The sequence below is a fragment of the Drosophila simulans genome, chromosome 2L, assembly GCF_016746395.2.
Source record: "Drosophila simulans strain w501 chromosome 2L, Prin_Dsim_3.1, whole genome shotgun sequence".
In the NCBI taxonomy this organism is placed as follows: domain Eukaryota; kingdom Metazoa; phylum Arthropoda; class Insecta; order Diptera; family Drosophilidae; genus Drosophila; species Drosophila simulans.
In genome coordinates this window covers 14,879,696-14,902,010 of record NC_052520.2, presented here as the reverse complement: position 1 = coordinate 14,902,010, position 22,315 = coordinate 14,879,696, and the positions used below count along the sequence as shown (strand labels likewise).

At 40.3% G+C, this 22,315-nt stretch overlaps 1 protein-coding gene across 8 annotated transcripts; it reads right to left on the bottom strand.

Annotated features, from left to right (window-relative positions):
- On the bottom strand, positions 1–21,935 carry LOC6732396 (anoctamin-8). 8 transcript variants are annotated; one of them, XM_039295725.1, is made up of 19 exons: positions 21,831–21,935; positions 20,802–21,197; positions 9,553–9,805; positions 9,073–9,443; positions 8,655–8,947; positions 8,434–8,589; positions 7,770–7,835; positions 5,879–6,014; positions 5,685–5,815; positions 5,338–5,619; positions 4,942–5,271; positions 4,430–4,792; positions 4,274–4,365; positions 3,875–4,009; positions 3,239–3,503; positions 2,674–2,772; positions 1,716–2,226; positions 1,452–1,597; positions 1–1,393 (listed from the first exon to the last, which is right to left on the bottom strand). In XM_039295725.1, the coding sequence occupies exons 2-19, from the start codon at positions 21,064–21,066 to the stop codon at positions 1,166–1,168; spliced, it is 4,122 nt and encodes a 1,373-aa protein (XP_039151659.1). In that variant the 5' UTR covers positions 21,067–21,197; positions 21,831–21,935; the 3' UTR covers positions 1–1,165. The 8 variants fall into 8 exon arrangements, with proteins under 8 accessions (XP_039151659.1, XP_039151665.1, XP_039151669.1 ...); XM_039295731.2 differs by lacking the exon at positions 2,674–2,772 and having other exon boundaries at positions 21,831–21,934; XM_039295735.2 differs by lacking the exon at positions 3,875–4,009 and having other exon boundaries at positions 21,831–21,934.
- Between the last annotated feature and the right edge of the window lie 380 nt (positions 21,936–22,315).

Sequence of the window (22,315 nt, the reverse complement as noted above, 5' to 3'; positions counted from 1 at the left end):
TTTATTGAATGGCTTTTACTTGAAATTTTTGTTCAACACAAGAGCACGTTTAATTATTACATTAATATAATTTGTATACCTCATTTAAATTACACTTAGTCCCTACAATATATTTACAAATAGCAGTTGTGTTTGGGTGCATCTATGTTAAAGTGTAGATCCTTTGACTAGACTGTCGATAAAGTGTGCAATTTTTTTTTTGTTTTCCCTTCGATCAAGCTAGGACCACACTTAGAAAAACGAGGAAAAACATTGCAGCAAGTAATATTTAGTTTTCAGCGTTAATAGCTAGCTGCAGTTAGTAATAGTTTCCATCTGATCTGTTGTACCATAGCTAAAAGCGAGTGCGAAGGCGTTATCCTTTATATGGAAGGAACAATGGACGATATTATCTCACAGTTATGCGTGTCGTTGTTTTGTCTGATTTCGATTTTCATGTGAGAGTGTTTGCGATTGCGTAATTATTAATTATTAAGTATTCGTTCACTGGCAACATAAATGCAAATTCAACATTTTCAACATTTTGTATGTAACAAAGTGATTTATACGACTAAACGCTAAGCAACAATGACTACGAAAACGAATTAACAGCTAAAACGCTAACACAAAATTCGTTTCACAACTCTTAAAAATTATTGTTTTGTTTGCTTACTACGATTTCTATTGATGCACTTCTATTGCACTGTACCCGAAAGTCTAAGTTGCCATAAACATTATTTAGTTTTGTATTCAAATAAACTCCATTCATACAAAACTTGATAAACTTGTATATGAAATGGTTTCGGAAAAAATTGCTCGGTTTTCACTGGGAAAACCCAAAAAAAAAACAGACCAAGACTAAACATTAGAAAATCTAAGTGAAATTTGCCTGTACATTATTAGCATTGTTAATCTACAGGTAAATTTCATTCAACTTCTCAATTGCTTAGCTTTGGACCAAATAAAGTTCGAATCTTGTCGACCTATTGTTTGAGTAACTTAATTGGTAACCACTATATATAGTTAATTAGTTTCTTCCAACTCTGGACAAGACACACATTCAGCAAATTTGCTCATATATCATCAGTAACTTTGATAAAATCTCGGCTTTATGGGGGGGCGGGTGCATAGAAAACTATTTACAAAGTGTGCGAAAGGGTGGCCATCAATCCTGGTATTTATTAGCCTAATTATCCGTGTGCGGATGTGGATGCGAAGGTGGGTGGTAGTGCTGTTGTTGATGCTGCTGTTGATGATACGTCGATGGGCCGGCTTGACTGGACGATGTGGGTGCACCCGAGGTGCTTGCAGCTTTCATCGCAGGTATGATATCCTCAATTTGTATAAGTTGTTCGATGGGTATAAGAGACAACTCGCCGCCCACTGGCTGTGGCATGGGCAGCTTGGCCAGAGCCTACAAAGACGAAGTTAGCAAGAATTATTGGTTGACTTTACTTCCTTTTTAGCCCTACCTTGGCATGCTCCACTGCTATGGTGGCTGCCTTCTCCGCCTCCCGTTGTCTTCGCTCCTTGAGCTTCAGCGAGAAGATGGCCACTGACCTCGCACTCTTCACCAGCTTCTGCTTGAGACGAGATTTCTTGGCAGCGAGTTCGGCAGCTAAAAAAGAAATAATTAAATGGCCATTAAATCTTCAAATGGACACCAACTCCTTATAACCATTTAAAATTTCTATTTAAAAATCGGACTATTTTTTGTTGTAATATATAAACCTTACCCTTAGCCTCGTCATCAGTGGCTGCTGTTGATGTGGATGCTGCTGCTCCCTGGGCATCCTTTTCTTTCTCCTTCTCCTTTGCCTTTTCGATTTCCTTTTCCTTCAGTCGTTCCTTCTCCTTTTCTTTCTCCTTCTCCTTAACACGCTCCTTCTCCTCCTTAACACGCTCCTTCTCCTCCTTAGCCCGCTCCTTCTCCTCCTTGGCCTGCTGCTTCAATTGCTGTTTATGGGATGAACCAGATGAAGAGTTTGATAGTGCGCCAACACTAGGTCTTGACTGGGAATTGCTGATCCCACCGCCGGAAGCTCCAGCCGGGCCAGGGCCACTGGGGCTAAAGACGCTGCCACCGCCGCCAGAGGACGAGGATGAGGACGCAACTATTTGCTGCTGGTGCTGCGAGGCTGGTGGCGTGGCCAAATTGCTGCCTGCTGCTCCCGATCTCATGGCCACATTACACCATGATGGAGCTGGCTTCAAAATGTCTGCTGTATCTGCGCTGTTTCCGAGTTCCTTAAGTTGCATCGAAAATAAACCGATACTATTAGCATTGTATTTTGTGAGGGTAAATAAAAGTTTTAAGATCTATCAACATCGAAAGCTTATGGAGATTTCACTATGATCTATGTATGATACTAGTAATCCATGCCTTTTGTTTGTGAGTGGATATGTGAGTGATAGGGAAGCCAGCGTGGATTTGTGTGTACGAAAGCTTCTGCCATGCCAATCAAATTTCGTATTTCATTCGCCCTTTGCCCAACTTGAATTCCAATAAAAGCGATATTTAACACGGGTTCAACAGTATGATTCACTACTACGGTGTACATTTCTACTGATCCTGCGATTTTCACGAATAAAACACCAACAACACACATCGAGTAACAAAACACATCATTCTTAGGTATATACTTCCGGTTTGATATATGCATATGTTATATATAGTATTTATCTATCCACTACCTTTGAAATACAATCTATGCTTCTATGCAGATTAGCATTGTCGTTGACTTTCAAACGTGACATCCATTCTGGTGCATGAAGTTTTATGTGTAGCTTGTCCTTCAAAAGGCGAAATTCAAGCGAGGTTGTAGGTTAAGTGAGTATTTCATTTGCTATTCGGTTTGATTAAAAGTGGGGGGAGAATAGGGTAGTGCTATATGTTTTCAATATTTTTAACGAAAAGTATTCCTAGCTTCTTTACTGCTTTAAAAAATGCCTTAACATTGGATAAACTTCTTCAGAACTGTCTTCTTTAATCTCAAACTGATACACTGTAACTCCAAAGTGTTGATAGTTAGGAGTTTAGGTAATCCGGTGATTTGGTGGATCTACAAGTTGTTAGTAAGGTAACCAGTATCGAGGCTTTTGTTAGTTGATGCAAGAGTCTACAGACACAATAAATACATTGAGCAGCTACACAGACACAGTAGGTCATTTGAAGAACTAAGGAAACTCTTGTGATTGGGGGGGAAAGTTCCTGTTTATAAGGTATGCTATATGTACAACGTCTAAGCCCAGTTCTTACGCTCATATTCAGATGCATGGCACTCTCCGCGGATATCTTGCGCGTCTTGTACGGTGGTATCTCAGGGATCGTCTGCTGTTGCGGCTCCCGCTGCGCCGATAGTTGCCGCATCGTGGTTCGCTGGGGGCTGCTACTGGCGCTGCTGCCTGTGTGATCGGCTGAATCGGTTGATTTCTTTCGGAAGGGCGGTATTTCTTGAATATGCATAGATTGCATGCGAGCTGCATATGCCGCCGAGTTCAGCGCTAGCGTGCTGGCGGAAGCTCTGTGTGCCGCACAAAAAGCGAGAAGTACAAAAAGGAAGTAAGTAAAAGTAAGTGTAAGAATAAGAAGTAAAAAGATATAGGAATTTTTTTAATTATATTAAGTAGGTCATTAAGACAGAGCAGGTCAGCCAATTTTAGAAGTTTTCGTTGCAAGAATGTTGGAAGCTCGGAAACATGAAGAAAGTTAAGGAAAGCATACCTAATCCTGGTTTCAGCTGCTCGTTATATAAAACATACTTTTTCCAATGAATGGAGCAAGCTGAAGCCAGTATTAGTCCCATTAATTTACAGCGTCGAAAGCATTGAAAACATGTTTCGAAACACACATTGATCTATTTATCCAACCAACAACTATCCAACCATAATTTACCCGCTTTGCAGCTTCTGATGTTGCATTTTTGGATTGTTACCAGCAAAAGTTGTTAAATTTCGCACTGAATAGCCCAGGTATGGTGGAATTTCCGGTATAAACATTTTCGATTTTTCAACACAACTCTGACAAGCTCTATTAAAAAACAAAATTATTTAGCTTAATTTAAAGGACCAAAAAGATTTCGAAAATTTAGAAAAATGGGTAACTAATACATATAAAGTAAAGAGAGAAAAATCGAATGTAAAAAATGTATGTTCGGTGCATGTTCATAAAGTTCATGGGGCGATGAGTGGCCATTAGGGGTTTCCCCGGCCCTTTGGCGTGTTCGAAATACTTAAGTTTTCCAGTTTTCCCTTACTCATTTATTAGTAGTAGCTTAATGGAAAAGGCACTTACCCGCCATTACCGTCCTGATGCAGACTGCTCAGGGAGGCTCCACCATGTGGTGGCGTTGACTCATGCAGCGGTCTAATCAATATGGTGCTGGTCTAAAAAGTGGAGTACAAATGTAATTGCATATGAAGTCCACACCTACACAGCTCATTAACTCACCTGCGAGGGCGGCGAATCCGGTGATGAATCACGATTCTCATAAATATTGACATCCGCCTCGATGTTACGCCCGTAGACAGCGAACTCTTGTCCGTAGAGAAGTATATCCTCGGCCACCTGGCTCTCCATGGACTGGTCTCGTGTGGTATTCGCTCCGCTCTCCATTTGCAATCCGCCGGGGCCCTCCTGTTCCGGCTGCGTCGACGTGGTCGACTGCGGAGTGGGAGGTGTGGGGCGCGGCGAGGTGCCCTTGCATTGCATTTCCCGGCGGCAATGTTCGGCACGTGCGATTTCCGCTGCCAACCACGAGGGCAACTCCGGTAGGAGCCAGGTAAGTGCTTGCCGCAGTCCCAACATTATGTGCTGAAAAGTCAGCAAATGTAGTTAATAGGTTTCAGCTAATATTACGTTTATAAATTGGTAAATAAGTAAATGCAGTATATTTAAGTTGAGTTTCAATTATAGCGCTCCCTTTCAGATAACCAGAGATCCACTCTGTGCACAGAACTCACCTCCAGGGTAACAATTAGAATAATTGTCTGTGCCGTGGTCAATCCTGGCCATAGCCTCGACACCTGTCCAGAGAGGCCAATCAAGGCGCAATTCACGATAACGGCGGCGAGCGACAGGATGCTCAGGGCATTTTGCCAAGTTCCGATGTTGGCCACACGTTGCCCAAAGGGACGCTGATGAACATGGGCCAGTTTGAAGGCATCCGACCGAATCTCCATCAGGTTATTGATCAGAGCACAAACTCCAGCCAGTGGAAAGGCGGCCGAAAAGAGCACCACATAGCCCATTTGAACGAGCATCTCCAAGTGGTCAGAAAAAGTGCCATCATACTGTGGGGCAGTATAAATCGAAAAGTCAGTTCACAAAGGATACACTACTTGAAATGTGTCAATCACCTTGTACAACGAGCTCTCTATTTCAGCCTGTCCAATGTTTCTTTTACTTGCCGATTCCGGCTGGTGGGATTTGGTGGGCGTTCCAGTGGACTCCGCCTTCAGTTCCGCTTCTGCAGTGGCCAGTTCCTCGGCAAGACTACGGGTCACATTTTGCGTAGGGCTAAGAGCACCCCACATATTGAAGCTCAATTTGGCCAGTTTCCATTGTTCAAGAAAATAGGGAATCGCAGACTCTCGTAGATTTCCAATGATTTGGCGCGAGATGAGCAGACCAGCCAGTTGCTGCGGCAATATGAAGAGCTATATTTACAAAATCTATGGATATACATCATAATCATGATACTTACCTCTTTAAGTTTCTCCTCATCCCGCAAATAGAACGCTATATAAAAAAGCGATAGGAAGGAGTTGACAAACTGGAAAAGAGCCACTTTAGCTATCAAGTGGTTCTCATATTTCGACTGCAGGCGGTAGTTTTCTGTATGGAATATAAGCGATGTTACAGATTTAAACCATATCTGATTATTTGTATCCACTTTACCGCGGTCGTTCAACCAAACGGCCAACTTAAAATAGGCCTCGTCCATCAAGGTAATGGCTCCTGCCAGCAAAACTTTCGGTATAACACTCAGGCAGCATAATACACTTTCCTCCGGCAACTTGGAGTCCCACCAGTCCTATAGGTGTTAAAAATACACACAGTTGGAATAAATTAATAATAAATAGTTTTCTAATAGCTGACCACGCATAACATCAATATTAATAGGCATAACCCACTCATACTCGAGTTTTCCATTAGCTTTTGCTACTTTCCCTTAATTAACCCATCATTATTACCCATTCTTTCTCTGACCTTTCACCCACCTCCCTTTTGCACCCCGCTAATGAAGAGCTCATTGAGTGTTTACGCACTTTGATTAAATTAAAAATCATTTCCGAGCATTAACTGCAATTTTTTTCGACGATCAATTATAACATTTCCCACCATTTCCCCATTAAAAAGCTGAACAATAGGAACTTGCTGTATAATAACGTATATAAACCATTGTTTTATGTTGTTAATTTAACCTAATTAACCACATATTAGTTGGTCAATTTAAATGCTTAACTTTTTCGTTTATTCTGTTCAACTTATTGGCGTAACATGTTGAATAGATTTAAATGGTATCCTACTGTGCATATGTCGTAAGTTAACCAATTTCTTAGCCCATTTAAAGCATTCAATATTATTATTATTATTCGTGTGATGTCCCAGGTAACCAGGTTGTACTTATAACCACAAGTCTGCTTTTGACAAATAGCGCTTTTAGCCACAACAAAACACATACTAGCACACGATGCCCCACCTCGCCCCTATACGCTTGATTACGACAACATTTAGTTGCTCGGTTGAACACTAAAAAGCGAACCGTACCAAAAGTGCCATTGTCCTCTGGCTCCTGGTGCGCATTAAGCCACATGAACTACCTGCAAACACCGAATGGTAGCAACAACTACCAAATGGTCCATTCTCAGATTAGTGGGATGTGTGCAGGAGCTTGTCCACTGCGCTGGCAGCTTTTTAACTTTTTTAATGACACGAACAGATGCGAGACTGTAAATACTCGCTGGTAAAGGTTAAACAGTTTTATCAACAGGCTAGGCAAACAAGCTTTTCAGTAGTTAACTTCTATCAACTATCACTGAGGTGCATAAAAAATTAATTAAATCTGCTTAAACCATCTAATCTTATTTGGAAATGACCACTTAAAGTGGAGCTATTTATTGAATTTACTTATCGAAACCAACGAAGAGCAGAGTTGATTTTAAAAATTATGTTAGTTCAAATTTTATGGAACTAGTCAAGACTTTCAACTATGCGTGACATTTTCTAATGTCAAGCAAAGTTTTACACGTATTTTATCAACGTCGAGGTTGCGTTCGCCAGCACTCTTCTTACTTTTCCCCATTCAGTATCTATTTTCAGTTTTCCAAAGGCAGTTTATTTTTCGCCAGCTGAGCATTTTAATTAACGTCAGCTTGGGTGGGAAAAAGGAAAAAATTGCGTATGCAAAATGATGGCCTGAAGCCACTGCAAAAATACTTCTACCAAAGTGAATATGTGTGAAAAACTTTTAATGAAAAAAAAAACCCTTGGAATGTACCACCCTGCAGTTTCTCAATTCATCACTACTCAAAAACATCACCACGCACCCCGCACCTTTTATCGAAATTGTTTTGATTAAATACCAAATATGAACTACAAAATATTTGGATTGTTTGTGTTCCCACCATACAATGGGAATTTTATCAATACCCAGAAATAAATATTATTGCGTTATTTGCGTTTTTGAATGATGACAAATGACAACTACAACACAAATGCGTGGATTGTTCGAGCATACATTAATCATAGTAAATTATTGAAATGCAATTGAAAAATGAATAAGAACCTTGTGCAAATTATACATGCATTGAGCAATTCCTTTATCTGGTATGTTATGGTGATCCAGCCAATCCTGTGAAGTATACAAAAATAGAAAACAACAACATAAAACGAAAGCATAAATGATAAGGCAAATGTGAAAACAATTCAATGATGTGTGTTAGTGATAGACTTATTTTACTTTGGCCTTATCTCATTGAGTGTTTCAGTTGCGAAAGTAAAGTGTAAAGAATTAAAGTGTTAGAATTAACTTAGAAAAATGGACCGGAACCGGAAATCGGGTTAATATATGTGCTTGTTTGCAATGCATTCGAAACATGGAAGTGATATGATTATTGCAAACAAATTGATAAGCAGGCACACCATCTCAATCACTCGTGCGCATTTAAATTGGCATTAAGTATACGCACTGTGGAACACGAATGTCGTGATAAGGAAAGTGCTTCGAATTCCCTCGCAAATATTAATAAAGCTTTATGGGTATATCAGACACTAGAAATGCTTATAAATAATAAAATAAATTTGGAAAAGGCTTACTAAATCTTCAGTAAATATTCAGATTCTGTTAAATTCTTCTTTCCATAAAGCTCAATATTTGTTAGGACATTCTGGCAATTCTTAGGCATACACAATTGGGGACATGTAGACACATCATAAAGGTTCATCCTCACCTGGAAACGCAGCATGAGAAACATCACAGCAAAGACCACACACAGACAACATCCAATTATGGGAAAGCTGACCAGATAGCGAAACGCTCGACGCTGCCATGCCGGCGCCTCCTTGGGCTCCAAACGACCCGTCACGTTGTTCTCCTCCAAAGGACCCTGGAGCAATGATCCGCGTTATACGATTAATCAAACAAATGGTCAATAACTTCTGTTACGCTCACCTTATACAGCGGCCTAGGTGGTTCCAAAAGCTCTGGCGGCGTTGATAAAGTGCCCCATCTGAAGGCCAATTCCACGGAATAGCGCTTCCAGGCCTCCAGATACAGTGAAGCCCAGGCGACATTAAACAGGGAGAAGAGCACGTGGCCCATGTCCTGGGCCGTTTGACCCTTGCCCCATAGAATGCAGTAGAGAATTGTGCCAAACACAGCCGGAACGCCCAAGGCGCAGGTGTAATGACCTAGCCAGGCAAAGTACAAGGCAACCTTAACGCCAAAATAGGCAGCAATGTCATCTGAAAGGACAATATTTGCCTTATGACTTCTCTTTACATTCAACGTTTTAAAGATGTATGTATAAGGAGCAAGCCTAGTACTTTGGACTTCTGGAGTGATGAATCCGTAGTATAATCTATCTTACCCAGAGGTTGCGGAGCGAATATCTGCTTAACCCAGTGCGTCTGGAGCTGCGTCAGCGAACTGGGCTCGTGCAGCGGAAAGACCTGTGTGATCAGGCCGGACTCCTGCCAGGTGGCCACGATGCTCTGACCCTCGGCGACAGCCGCTCGGCCATGCAGGGCATCGATGTCACTGCAGCCGGATCGCAGACCCTGCAGCACCTGGAGGACCAGCCACTGGCGCTCCTGGGAGGTGAATAGTGCCGTGCTTCCCACATCGCCGCGCAACTGCTGGAAACAATGGCTCTCGCGGGTGGTGAACTCCCTCAAAGCACCGCCCAAGTCCGGTCGCAGGCGTTTTGGCAGGCGGGCTTCTTCAGCGGCTTTAAACAGTCTGAAAACAATAGATTATATTTTATAGAGTTTATTTTAACATCTGTTTATATACATATATATTATTCATAGTAATAAGAAAGGGTAAATAGACAAAGGGTTCCACTTACACATTAACGGGAGCACTGACATAGAACGCATTTCGCCGCGTACTCTCGTGCGCCTTGACCTGGACCAAAAGACCCAGACCAGCCGGCGGCTGCGAGCGGATACGGGCTAGGAGCCAGCGGAGCGCTTCGTCTGGTGCATCCTCAGGAAATTCAATAACCACATCACATTGTGTGGGAATTTTATTGAGCCAAAGGCGACGAGGAGTCATCAAATGACCTGCGTAGGGCACTTTGCGGCGTAGTTGGCGGGAAGCTGGAAAAAGTAAGGTAAAGTAATCATATTCAATTTACAGACTAGTTGAGATAGATCCATTCTATCCAAAAAAATGGGTTGCATAACACAGCATAGGTAAAAATACGGGGGGATTCAAGTACACACAGACCAAAGCAGCTCAAAGGAAAAGAATGCGAACCGCAAATAAGCCAACCTGACATGGTTAAAACATGGAAAACCAACATTGCCAGAACTTTTAATTAGAAAAGATAGAAACATCAACAAATGCAAAAGGCAAAAGGTGAAAGGGGGAGTGCAGACAAGAAATTTCAACCCGAAATAAAGAAAATCAAGTGAACAACAGGGTTTGATCAAAAAACGACTGTTTAAATAATCAGACTCTTAATTTTTACAACAGTACAAACTTTACTGAAAATTTACACTATTCTTGATAACAACTTACAATTACAACTTTAAGTGCTTTACCAAACTTAGTTTTGAAATGAAAAACTCGATATTATTTCATAATGTAAATTGTTTTGGAAGTTTTCGAACAGCTTCTCGGGTTCGTAATTAATGATGAACTTATTTTCGCCCGGGCAAGTAATATTTCAGCACGGAGCAAAAACAAAAAGTCGAAGCTGCACTAAAATTGATAGCGAGCAAGGACATTCTGCCACCGTTAATGTCCTTGCGACTATCAACAGCTTTCACTTGAATTTTGGCTAATGACAAATGCCACTTGCAGTGACCTCAAGCGTTGACTTGGTTCCCTGCCAATGTTTTCTTTCGATAAGAATAATAATAATGGTGGGTTCTTTCTAAGTTCGCCGAGCTCATTACGAAGGTCAGAATGTTTTCGCCATTAAACGATAAGGTTTTAAAAAAGTACTTTGCAAGAATTCTCCCTGTATACTTTGTCGCTAAATATAAAAATACGCTTTAAATTTCAATGGGACATTCCAAAATCCATGTTCATTAAGACTCGAAGTAGCGTAACGCTCATCATTATAAATATTCTAATTGAATTGAAAGGCTCAAAATCCCTTAATTCGCAAAAAGCTTTCGTCAACTCAAATAGACCACATTTCGTAATGACTTATTCAGCTCGGTTTTGCGCAGGCAAAATTGCTCATCATTAATTACACATCGTAACATTTTACTAAGCCCCTATCCGCACTCATTACAATATTTAGATATTTATGTAACAAACTCAATTATACAGCTTAAACTCAGCTTTGCCTACGAGTTGGTAACAAAACCGAATTTAATTAGGGTGCCTAAGGCAAGAAAATTTTAGATATATATTAAGAACGTTTATAAGTATGTCGATATGTATAAAACTAATTATAAGCGACATGAACAAACCGCAGGAGCAACACGAACTGATGTCTGCATATTTGGGCAACGGAGTAAATCACGTAATGCGGAATTTCGTAATTAATTCCATAAATAAAACAGGAACAACGCAATTCCAAATCCAAATCCAAATCCAAATGCAAACCTTTAACCGAATGGGATGCTGTTGCATTGCAAATGAGCTGTGAATTTGCCTGTGGTATTCAACGACCCGGAGGAATATAAACTCATACGCAATCAATGTAACCGCTCTACGATTGCCAGCCATTTTGATATGCTAAACACACAAATGTGTTTAGACATCGCACCCTCACGCTCGGCTCATAAAAAAAATTGTGACAAAAGAATGGATCACAGGCGGAAGGACCTCTGCGGAAAAGAGCACGCGTTGTGCATAGTTGCCATATCCTGCGGGATTTGCAAATAAAATCTAAAGCATCGTGAGTAAATAAAAAGCTAGCGCTGGCGGCTAGAAATCACTTTATTGCCGGTCAGGGGCGGCATATGCTAATAAGGGTTACAAGCCATAAAAAAAATGGAGCGTACTTAAAAAAGAAAATTTACTTGCTAACTCACGTGATTTAGCTTAATAAAGAACGTTTGAAAATCGATATAAAAACTAATAGCCTAAATTATTTAAGAACATTTCCAACTTATATTAGTCACATTAATGCACCTCGCAAGAGAACTTACTGAGTAAATATAAATAAATGTTTCCCATTTATTATTATAAACAAAAGTGGGCAAAAAGTGCAATCAAGCCACACTTCCTAATCCAATCCAATGTAAACCAAACCAATTTGGTGAGTAATACACGACATCAAGAGCAGCAGGCCAGCAGAAAGCTGCTCCATCAGCATGAACCACACAATTCATTATACAGTCCGCACATGCTTAAGTTGACACCGACGAGGACGACTCCACTTGGAGGAGCAAGTCGAGCCGGCGAAGGAAGTGCCAGCTAATGCTTTCGGCTGTTAAATCAGCAGCACGGCGACCCCTTAAGGGGCGGACTGTGCCTTGAATAATTAATGAAATCGGCTTTGGGCGAACCACCCATCCATCCACACTCTTCTGCTGGGCGCCAAAATGAAGCCACAGCAACGCATAATTTGTTGCATAAGCGGGATGAAGGAGTGTGATGGCTCAAATTTAATCAGCAGATTCGTGTCTGATGGCTGCAGCCTCGCCATTCCCAAGCATTCAGTTAAAACAGTTTATGTTTTAATTAACCTTGATGGTGACGAGTGCCACAGAGGAGCTGCAAAAGCTCATTAGCAAACCTTCAACACTCGCTGACTTAATTGGCTCCAGCTTGAATTGCGTCTAATTGAAACTAGATGATGTAATTTTGATGATGACCCACCCCATCCAACATTCCATCAATTCAGCAACATCATCGCAAAAGGGAGCACATCCTGGCGTCATCACCGCCATCATCTAATCATCACTGAGTCAAGTCAGGTAGCCGTTCGAGGAAGTGAACACTTCACTATTATAGTTGACACGATGTCCTTTCACTGCATGTGAGATGTGGGATATAGTTAACTTGGCTTTAAAGCTTGGCAAAACGTAGTATGCTCATTAAGTTGTGTGAAAGCAATTTGAATTTCTTAAGTTTTCTCAGCATAACTTCATTTAATTGTTTGTTATATATCAGAATACCATCTGCAATTACCCTCGTAATTGTTTTGAAGACCTGGCTACAGGCGAATGCTTAATGACCTCGAATGGATTCTCTTCAATATGCAGTTTAATTGTACATTGTACATTCCGCCCGCATCAAATTGCTCTTAATGACACACGCTTAAATAGAGTTAATATGCCTGACATACGCGTGCTTCATAAAATCCTTTGTTATAAAATATTTAATACCGCGAATTTAACACATCGTTGCACTAAGAATCGACCGTCTGAAATGTTTTTTCCCGTTTCACGTTTAAGTGGCACGATATCCTGCTACACAGCAGGATATGCTCATGTTTTGTGGGAAACATTTTTATTGATGCACCGAGTCCTTGTTGTGATTAATGTTCCCAAACTGAGTTCCCCTTAATCGTGCCCACTCTCCATCCGGCAGCCTCCATTTATCCAGTCGCACCCCCTCACCTCTTTGGGTAGTTAATCTGCAACTTTTGCTGCCCAAGTGGTTGACAGGACAGTGAGCATTGAAGGACCCAAGCTTGGTCAGCATAAATTAATTGCATTTGTGTGTGGGACACAAGCAACTGAATATATAGCAGTAAAGGCAGTGAAACTTTATCGCCGGCATGGATATGTGTCTTTTGAACATCAGAGTGCAAAGTCCTTAATTGAGTTTTAATCACGTTAAGTGAAAGTGGTCAGTTATCAATCTAATGCAATAAGTTAACAAGCGGCTTAAAGGTGCTCACTGTTATGTTTGTTCGCATTTTCAAGGCAAATGACTGTTTTACCAGAATTTTTGTCATTACTAAGATGCTTTTAAAATATATATACAAGATCACTCACGAACATAATCCATCTCTCTTCATTTTTCCGCACAGTCTGTGATAATTTTAAATGCAAGAGGATTTTTTATAGACATCCTTTTTCAGTCCTTTTTGCTCTCGAATCCTATAACTGACAACCAAAACCACTCAAACTGTCAAAATGGCCACCCAAAACGACAAGGGAAAAACGGAAAAAAGGGGATAAATGTTAGGGACTCTTCAGCAAAACGAGCTCTTCAGCAAGCTCCGACTATATTGATTGAATCTGCATATATAATTGAAAGCTGCCGCTTCAAAATCAAAACGTTTCGACGGAATCAAAACATAATTTATTAAAACAAGTGAGAGGCAACTTTCAGTCCCAATTCTATTCAATAATATATATATTTAGATAAGCCTAATGTACCATTTAAGTTACAAGTCTTCTGCTTAAATATGTCAGACTTGAACAGAAATAGTTAAGGTTATCAACGTAAAGAACTTGCGTTCTGCTCAGTTGGCTAAGGAAAAAGTTAATGAGGGCTAACGGCGACAACTTGAAAAGTTCACAACTTACTTTTTCCATTCCCTTAGGATTTAATTGACAACTGTGAAATCATTTTGCAAAAGAAGAAATCCAATATGTATTTTTAAATCTCAACAATTTCATTTTTTGTATTTAACAGTGAGTTCTTGAAATCGTTCATTATAATAATAAATTTTATAAGGAACGCATACTTAAATCCTTTTGCTGTCTTACATTTAGGCCAGTTTAATTATACCGCTAATAGGGTACAAGTGTTGCCAAAAAGAAAAAGCTTGCAGACATAATTACACATTATGTGAGATAATTAAATCATAAATCTTTCTTGCGTTTATAATGAAAATCCACTTAGGTCAAACCAAAATCAGGCAAGGACGAAACAGCCGGATGCGAGATAACAACAGGCGAGCAGGCCGAAAGCCAGACAACCAGGAAATTCCAAGGACACGTGAGTGGGAGGCAGTGCTTCCCGATGTCGAACAACACTGTTCGGTTGTCAGTGCTGCCATGTTATAACACGAAGACCCGTCCACATACACACACATAAAAACGGACAAGCTGTCAGTATAATATGCAACATTTTAATGGCTTTTCTAAAGATGCAACAAGCACCCGCCGTGACTTTAATAATTTTAATTGGTTTAAACTAAATTGAGGGCGGGAAAATCGCATATTGCTTGTAATTCAATCTGCGACAAGCTAAATGTAAATTGTGGGTAGTCTAGACATAATTTTCCTCACTCCATAACGCATTCGTAATGTGGCTTAGAACATTGTTAATGTTTTAGTTAATAGCCCCCTTGAGAAACAACATCTTGAATTTAAAAAGAATTTTTTGGGGATTTTTATCCTTATAAAAATATAAACCTACTTTTCAGGTGGCTATAAAAACCCCACTATTGAGACTTTTGACTTATTGCTGAGCTTGAAATAAATTTTCATGTTTGGCACGTGTTTCATAACTTCTGTTTTGGAAAATGAAAAGTGCTGATAAAATGAATAAATATGTTTTATTACTGCTTTTAACGACCATAAAACCATGTACTGTGAAAGGCAAAATTAGCAAGTTTAGTTTTAACTGTTAAGAGACTTGAAAATGAAGAGATTTGCAAACTTATTCAGATTAGCCGCACACGTACAACAAACTGTCCAAAAGCCCCATCAATATAGCAATCCATTAAAGGTATCAAGACAGAATACCGTCAAGGAAATGGACGGCTTTAGCTCAAAGCACTTAAGGTAGGCCCACGGAAGTCCGTGATAATATCATATATTTACTCTCTAAATATACCAACATAATTGATTTACTGGTACTTGGACATCTGCTAAACAGCAACAAGGCAAACAAGATGTATGACGAGAACACGCAAAGACAAACCACTTAAGGAGCAATCGATGGCGGATAAGATAGGACACACTATCGCTTGTACAGTGAGACCTCGTAGAAAAAGTCTGGCCATTAGAATTGAAGCATTATTATCACTACACATTTATTATATGTCCTTATAGATTCCGAGATCTAGAGTTTTATACGGATAAATAACGGACAGAAATGGATAAGTCGACTCGGCAAGTGTTGTAAAACATATTATTTTTCTTAACCACAAATGTATGATATATAATTTATTTTTGTACGGTAAAACCATTTTGCTTTAAAAACATAATATACTCGATTACATGCATTAAATTTAAATTATGTTTTTACAAATAATATTCCACTCGACAAGTTGCCTCGGATTTCCACTGTAGGGATTCCTCATAACTGTCCGAAACTATCCGTCATTTTATTAAATAAACATTATGACTCTCCTGACACTGACAGCAATTTTCCGCTTCCTCGCCTGCTCTGCGTACAGCAAACGGAAATTGATTTTGCGCTGATGTAAATTAAATAACTAAATTGCGCACAACTACGGGACACGATTTGCAACCAACCGCAAAAATGATAAGCATGTGAAAATACATTTTATCACAGATTCCAAGCAATCGGAAATTAAATTAAATTTATAAAAAATCGCAAAAACACGTTAAGGTTTAAATAAATAGTTGGCATAAAAATATTTTAAAGCATACCTATTAGGATTTTGGGTATCACGAGGCTATGAAGAGAATTTAAGAGTATATTGAACCTTAAAATTACATACAAACTTCTCTCGACCAAAAATATAAAAGCGAAAATAACCGAAATGCCAATATTAAAGGTTTCTTATAGTTTCGTACTGGATCTAATAAAGTTCTTCCGCAGACAGTAAACACATTCAACTTCTACTTGGCCTCATTGATTTTTCAATTTCTATTTCAGCCGTTTTCGGCAGAATTTCAAAGTTCACTTGCGGCACGAATTGTAAATATATATTCCTACACTGCTATCAAAATTCACCTATATAAATGAAATCAATAGAAACAAATTCATATTTACTATAAAAGGTAATTATGAAATGTTTTATGTATCTTAAGGGACTTGCTTGGAACATGGAAATGATTTATGGTAAACTTTCAGTTTTAAGGAACTCGTGTCAAGTGCCGCGCAATCCAAGGATTCGCGATGCGGTGTATATTGGACTCCAGCCAAGTCCTGTGGCGAAAAACCACCACATGCAATATAAATACAGACAACGTTTTTTTTTTTTTTAGCTTTATATTCATTTTTTTGGCTGAGTAGCAAACGAAGAGCAATGCCGTGGGCGATTCAGCTCAACTTGGACGGAAGCACGTCGGTCGAAGAGGTGCTAGGAAGGTCTGTCAGGATAAAGCCGGAGCAGGAGCAACTTCCTTTGCCATGGAATTGGGTTTTGTGCACTGTATACCGTCTATTGTTTCCTGCAAAGCAGGTTACGGCTTTGGCTAAGCCATCCGGACATGAGCATCATCAAGACAACAATGTTATGCGCATCGGGAATGCAGGTAAGATTGTCAGATTGTCTGGCTTTCCAGTCAGCCCACCAATCTAGGCCAACTCCCTCACAGTTAGTGTACCTAGACCTTTTCGGACTTCGTTTGAAATCAAAGTTTAATCAGTGCTTTAGTTTAGTTTAAAAGTCGGGAGACGGTGCACATATTAAAGCTAAATCAGCTACAGATGTGTTGAACTAACGAATATAACTGCTTCTCTAATCTAAAGCTCATCAATTTCTGAATAACTTCACTTTAACATAAATCAAAGCTATTATTAAAAAAACCGTTAAGCTCGTTCTGGACAAAAAGTGCACAAAGTTGACAGAAACCAATCAGATTAGCAGGCAATCAAAGCTGTAAGCCATAACCGGGAAACAGCTACGCAAATGAAAATGCTACCCGATTCACCAGAAACCTAACTAACGAAAAGTGTGGGTGCACAGGGGATTTCCACGGAAATTAAGCTGCTCTCGATGCCATCGAAACAGAAGCCACGTTGATGTTTGCCCACGATGAATTTAACAATTTAAAACACAACCGCACACAGGTGAAAACCGAATTGTGGCTGGGATTGCCGGCGAATGCAAGCTCAGCTTCTTTGCCTGTAAGTATCCCACATCGGGTCGGGTGTCAGTCAGTCGTCTGCGCTTTAGGCAGGATTTTCCCAAACATATGGTAGCCATGCATCGGATGGAAACGTACCCAGAAACATCCGGTTGCCTGTAACTAGCATCGCCCGGGAAAACTGCAGACGCCGGCAGGCAAGAAGCTGCTGAACCTGGTTGCCATTATGGCTATATGTATGTGGCTCAGTTGCTACAAGTGCACACATCTTGCCACGCATTTACATATCAAGATTTGCAGCTGAACTGCGGTTTTGCTAAAAACAAACTACAATAGCAGATATGGCTGATAAGTAGTTTGAAAATTTGCTATATCGTTATCCAAGTTGTCGGGGTATAAGTTTTAAATAATAGACTTCCAAGAACAGGGATTTTAATAAATTTATTTTATTTATACGAAACCATTTACGCTCATTAAAACATATTTTTCTAAAGCACTCAGTTCCATTCAATTGCTTTGTTATACCAAAAGAAACAGCCATCAATTTTTCAGAGGAAACGGAAGTAAAGGGGTGCAATGAAAATGTCATTAAATTTTTTTTGTTATTTAAGAAATCAGTTTTCTCATCTTGACAGCATGTTGTAAGCTTTATGAAAGGTCTGATATTGTAGGGCTTGCAACGACCTCTTTTTTTGAATATGCCACAAAGTTCAAGTGCAACTGAAAGCGAGCACAAAGAACGTCTCTATGCCCCTTTGGCGTTTCTTTTGCCAAAAGCCAACAAGAAAACTGCAAATCTGACACAAATAAAGCTTTTATATCCTTGGTTTAATGTATGTGCTCCTTGCTGAGCCATAAGCTTCCCTTAGAAAAAAAAACCATTAATATAAATTCGAAGGAAAAACCCTAGAAAAAAGTCGACTAAACAAACATTTAGCCTGGTTTTTGTTTATGTGCTGCTGATTTGCTCAAAATACACAACTAACATGTGTAAACATTCGCAGACAGTTTAGTTCTTGTATTAACTGCCTTAGGAACCCAAAGTTAATAGATGCGGCTTATATACAAGGTCTAAAACATGCAATTTCATTCAAATCACAAATTGCAGAAAAAGGAAAAAAACTATCGCTGAATTATTTCAAATTTAAGTTCCATGCCCTTTCAGAGCATACAAAAAAAGCATAAATATCAAACAATAATTTGAAAACGACGGCGGGCACAACAAATTTATTTCCCACTTGAACCCCTGACAACAATGCCATAAAAGGGGTTAACTGTCAGAATCATGGCGCATCTATGGCCCCAACATTCAGGGGAGCTGTCAATGCCGCTGGCAGCCAGGCCAACAAATTTACAGGCAATGCCCTGAAGCTAACGCAAATAAAAATGACAACAAAACAATCTTTAGCGAAGGCAAACAAAGATGGGAATACAACAAATCCAGGCAGTTGGACAACGGAGCCAAGAGCAAAGAGATGGGGCACACAAAAGTCAACGTTAGATATGAGTGAGTATGATTCAATTCCATTAGCAGGCGCTTTGCAGCACAGTGGGATCGAAATAAAATCGATGAACTTCGCAACGATGTTGGCCAAATTTCCTTCTAATTCCTAACGCACGCAATGCATTTTCAGTCAAATGGTTGGTCGGCTAATGGAACACTGGCGGTGGGTGGAGCGTGAGTGAGTTGGCCACGTCACTCGCTCGTCCCAGATTGCCAGCAAAGTTTAAAAGTCATGTCTGACATTTTGGCAACACGTAAATCCGCGCACTTCCTGAACCCCCAACACTCGCGCCAACAACCCAGTGGGGCTGGCTGATGAGGAGGAGCCAATCGAAGCCAGGAATCGTGGAGGCGGTGGAAGGGATAGTCCTCATGAGCTTACGCGAAAAACGCCACAACATGCTGCTAAATTTGTTGTGCAATTTTCACAGCTAACGAAGTGGGAGACCGTGTGATTCCATTAGAAATTCAAACGGACATGGTACTTGTTAGCGCGGCAAATTGCAAGAAATATTTCACAAGATTAATGATTACATAAGCTTGGGGAAAATGTATTATCTATTTACGATCAGCTACTATTAAAGTCTTATAGATTGCAATGGAGTTGGCTAAGTGAAAGCTATAACTCCATTTTCTTGGTTGTCAGAAGTCACGACAGGAAAAAGTAAATAGAACCAACCCTTATGCCAGCCGATATTGTAGTCCATTCCCATTCTTTTTGCCATTACAAATGTCGTTCAGCCATCAATCCAATACAGACAGCCCATATATTATTATACACACGCAACCTTGACCCATAAAAGCTAATGAATTTAATTAACTACCCTTAAGCCAGTCACCGCAAGTAAACATAGGCGAAGAAGAGTGGCAGGACTCTTCATATGTGGCCCAATAGAGGCGAGCACTTGAACTAGACTAGGTTAGCCAGTCTAATGTAGTGCCACAGCCAAGGAGAAGACAATCGATATGGGGATAGGCTGGTGCAAAATTAGCCAGCACGACGCCCCATCAATTAATGAGTAATCCAATGGGGAATATCCGACTGTTCGGTCGGCGGTGTTGTGCAAGGCTCGCGGCGCATTTCCTTTGTCATCTTCGCATAAATAATTCAAATAGCGCCTTCCGTCAGACGGCGACGCTTTTCAATAGCTCCGCTGCACAAAGGACTCGAGTGGCACAATGGCAATGAGGCATCTTTAACCCACCTACCCACTACTCTACATGCACAGCGACGTCTGAGTGGAATGCATGCAAAAGTTTCTTTTATTTGTCTATTGCTGACAGGATGTGCGCCAATCTGAAAGTAATTTCAGCGTAATTGGATAGTTGCCCATATAAAAACTTTCATGTCGCTCCCAAGGGAGAACAAACGAACGGAAGTGTTAAATTATTAAGTGATTAAGCATATTGGTTGGAAAATCTATTAAATAGTGCATGCTTTACAAACTTTAAAACCATGTGCAAGTTTCCATATACTTTCTTCTTACTTTCTTTCTTTCTATTCATATGACACAACCAGCAATTTCTTAGTATCTACCCATGACAAATGAACAGGTTGAAAGTTTGTTTTTCACCTGTCTACGGTGGAAAGAAAGGCGGTAAACTCAAATATTCAGCTGCTATCGAATACAAATAGATAAAACACTGTGGGGCATGACTTCATATACATGCAACCGAATTTGTGGAGTTTTTGTTTTCCGTTCTGAATTTGGCACTCACCATTCTCGATGGTCTCCTTGGCACAGGAAATTATTTTGCCTTTGCGACGTCGCAAATTCGATTCGAAGTTGTTGTCATCGGTGAAATCATCCTCGCCGCCATCCCTTGGCCCGCCACCAATCTCGCCGGCTGTTGAAGTCGCCGTTGTTGTCGCTGTGGAGTCCGGTACATCCTCCGACGACTGCTGCTGCTGCTCCTCCGAGTACGGAGCTCCATCTCTGCCTTCTTCGGTGCCGTGCATTAAAGTTTTAAAAGTTTGGCTCATTCTATGCCAGAATTCGTTGGTGATTTATTTTATATTTAATTAGTGTACTTTTGCTTGATTATATCGGCGCTCTCAGTGTTTGTGTTTACCAATTGGCATACGATGACAGGCTTAGCATGTTTGCTCATGAACTGCAATAATGTTAAATGAAGCCGATGGCCCAAAAAAGTAGGCAACAGAAAGGCATGTTTGTTATGGCACAAGGCTTTTTTCTACCATCACGAATAAGTTAATGCTTAAATTTAGAGCGTGATTGAAGAAAAAAGCTATAGTGGACTTAAGCATCACGCCATTCGCAGGGAAATGTGTAAAAAAAAAAAAAAATAAACAGAATGCCAAGACTTTGCCGGCTAAAAGGACGCTGTTGTTGCCACTGCTGCTACTGCTGATGTGGTGGCTAGTAAAAGTGGGTTGGTCGGTGCTGGAGCATTGCCGCCGAGTGAAATGGGGTGGGTTCAGACATTACGCACAACCCCAAGACCGATCCTAAATGCGTTTCGGAAAGCGAAACTACTAAGGCGGTTTCGCAGACAAGTTGCGTGAATAGCAGTGAATCGAAAAACCCTTGTGCAAACAAAGACAAAATCCAAATGTCTTTCTTATTTCATAATCGCTTTGCGCATTTAGGTTAACAAATTTTTGAGATTAACAAGAGCACGATTTCATTTGCCACTAAACGAAAAAACACTATCGTACGCAACGAAACCAAACGCTTTAATTCCAACAGAAATTCGTTTTACTTAAAAACAATTAACCACTATTACTTTCACAGGTTTTTCCTTTTATTTGGAAATGTGTCATGGGGAACGCGACGCGAAGAAAGTGTTTGCGCGCTACGAAATGCCGTCAGAGACTGAAATGTCTTTCACTTGGCTGCGGAAGTTGAGAATTCAACACGAAGAGCAGCAGTGTGGTGGATTTCTCAGTTATTGATTTTGCTTCTGCAAAGACAGCAAACGCAAAAGGGCAACATTTGCTGGTCGGTATGCTTTTCGGGGGAGGACTGGGCGCGAGCAGGGCGAGGCATGCATTCAAAAAGCCGGCTCCAACGGAGAGCGAGAGAGAGAGCGCAAGAGCCAAGTGGACAGCAAGGCAAACAACAAACAACAGACAACGAAACACGAAGGATGAGTACTTAAAAACAAACACATGGTAGTACACGGTATTAGTTGGGATCAAATTACACGTTTCTGTTAAGTTTTGCAAATTACCAGCAACCGCTAATTATTAAAAGCAATACATCTAATAC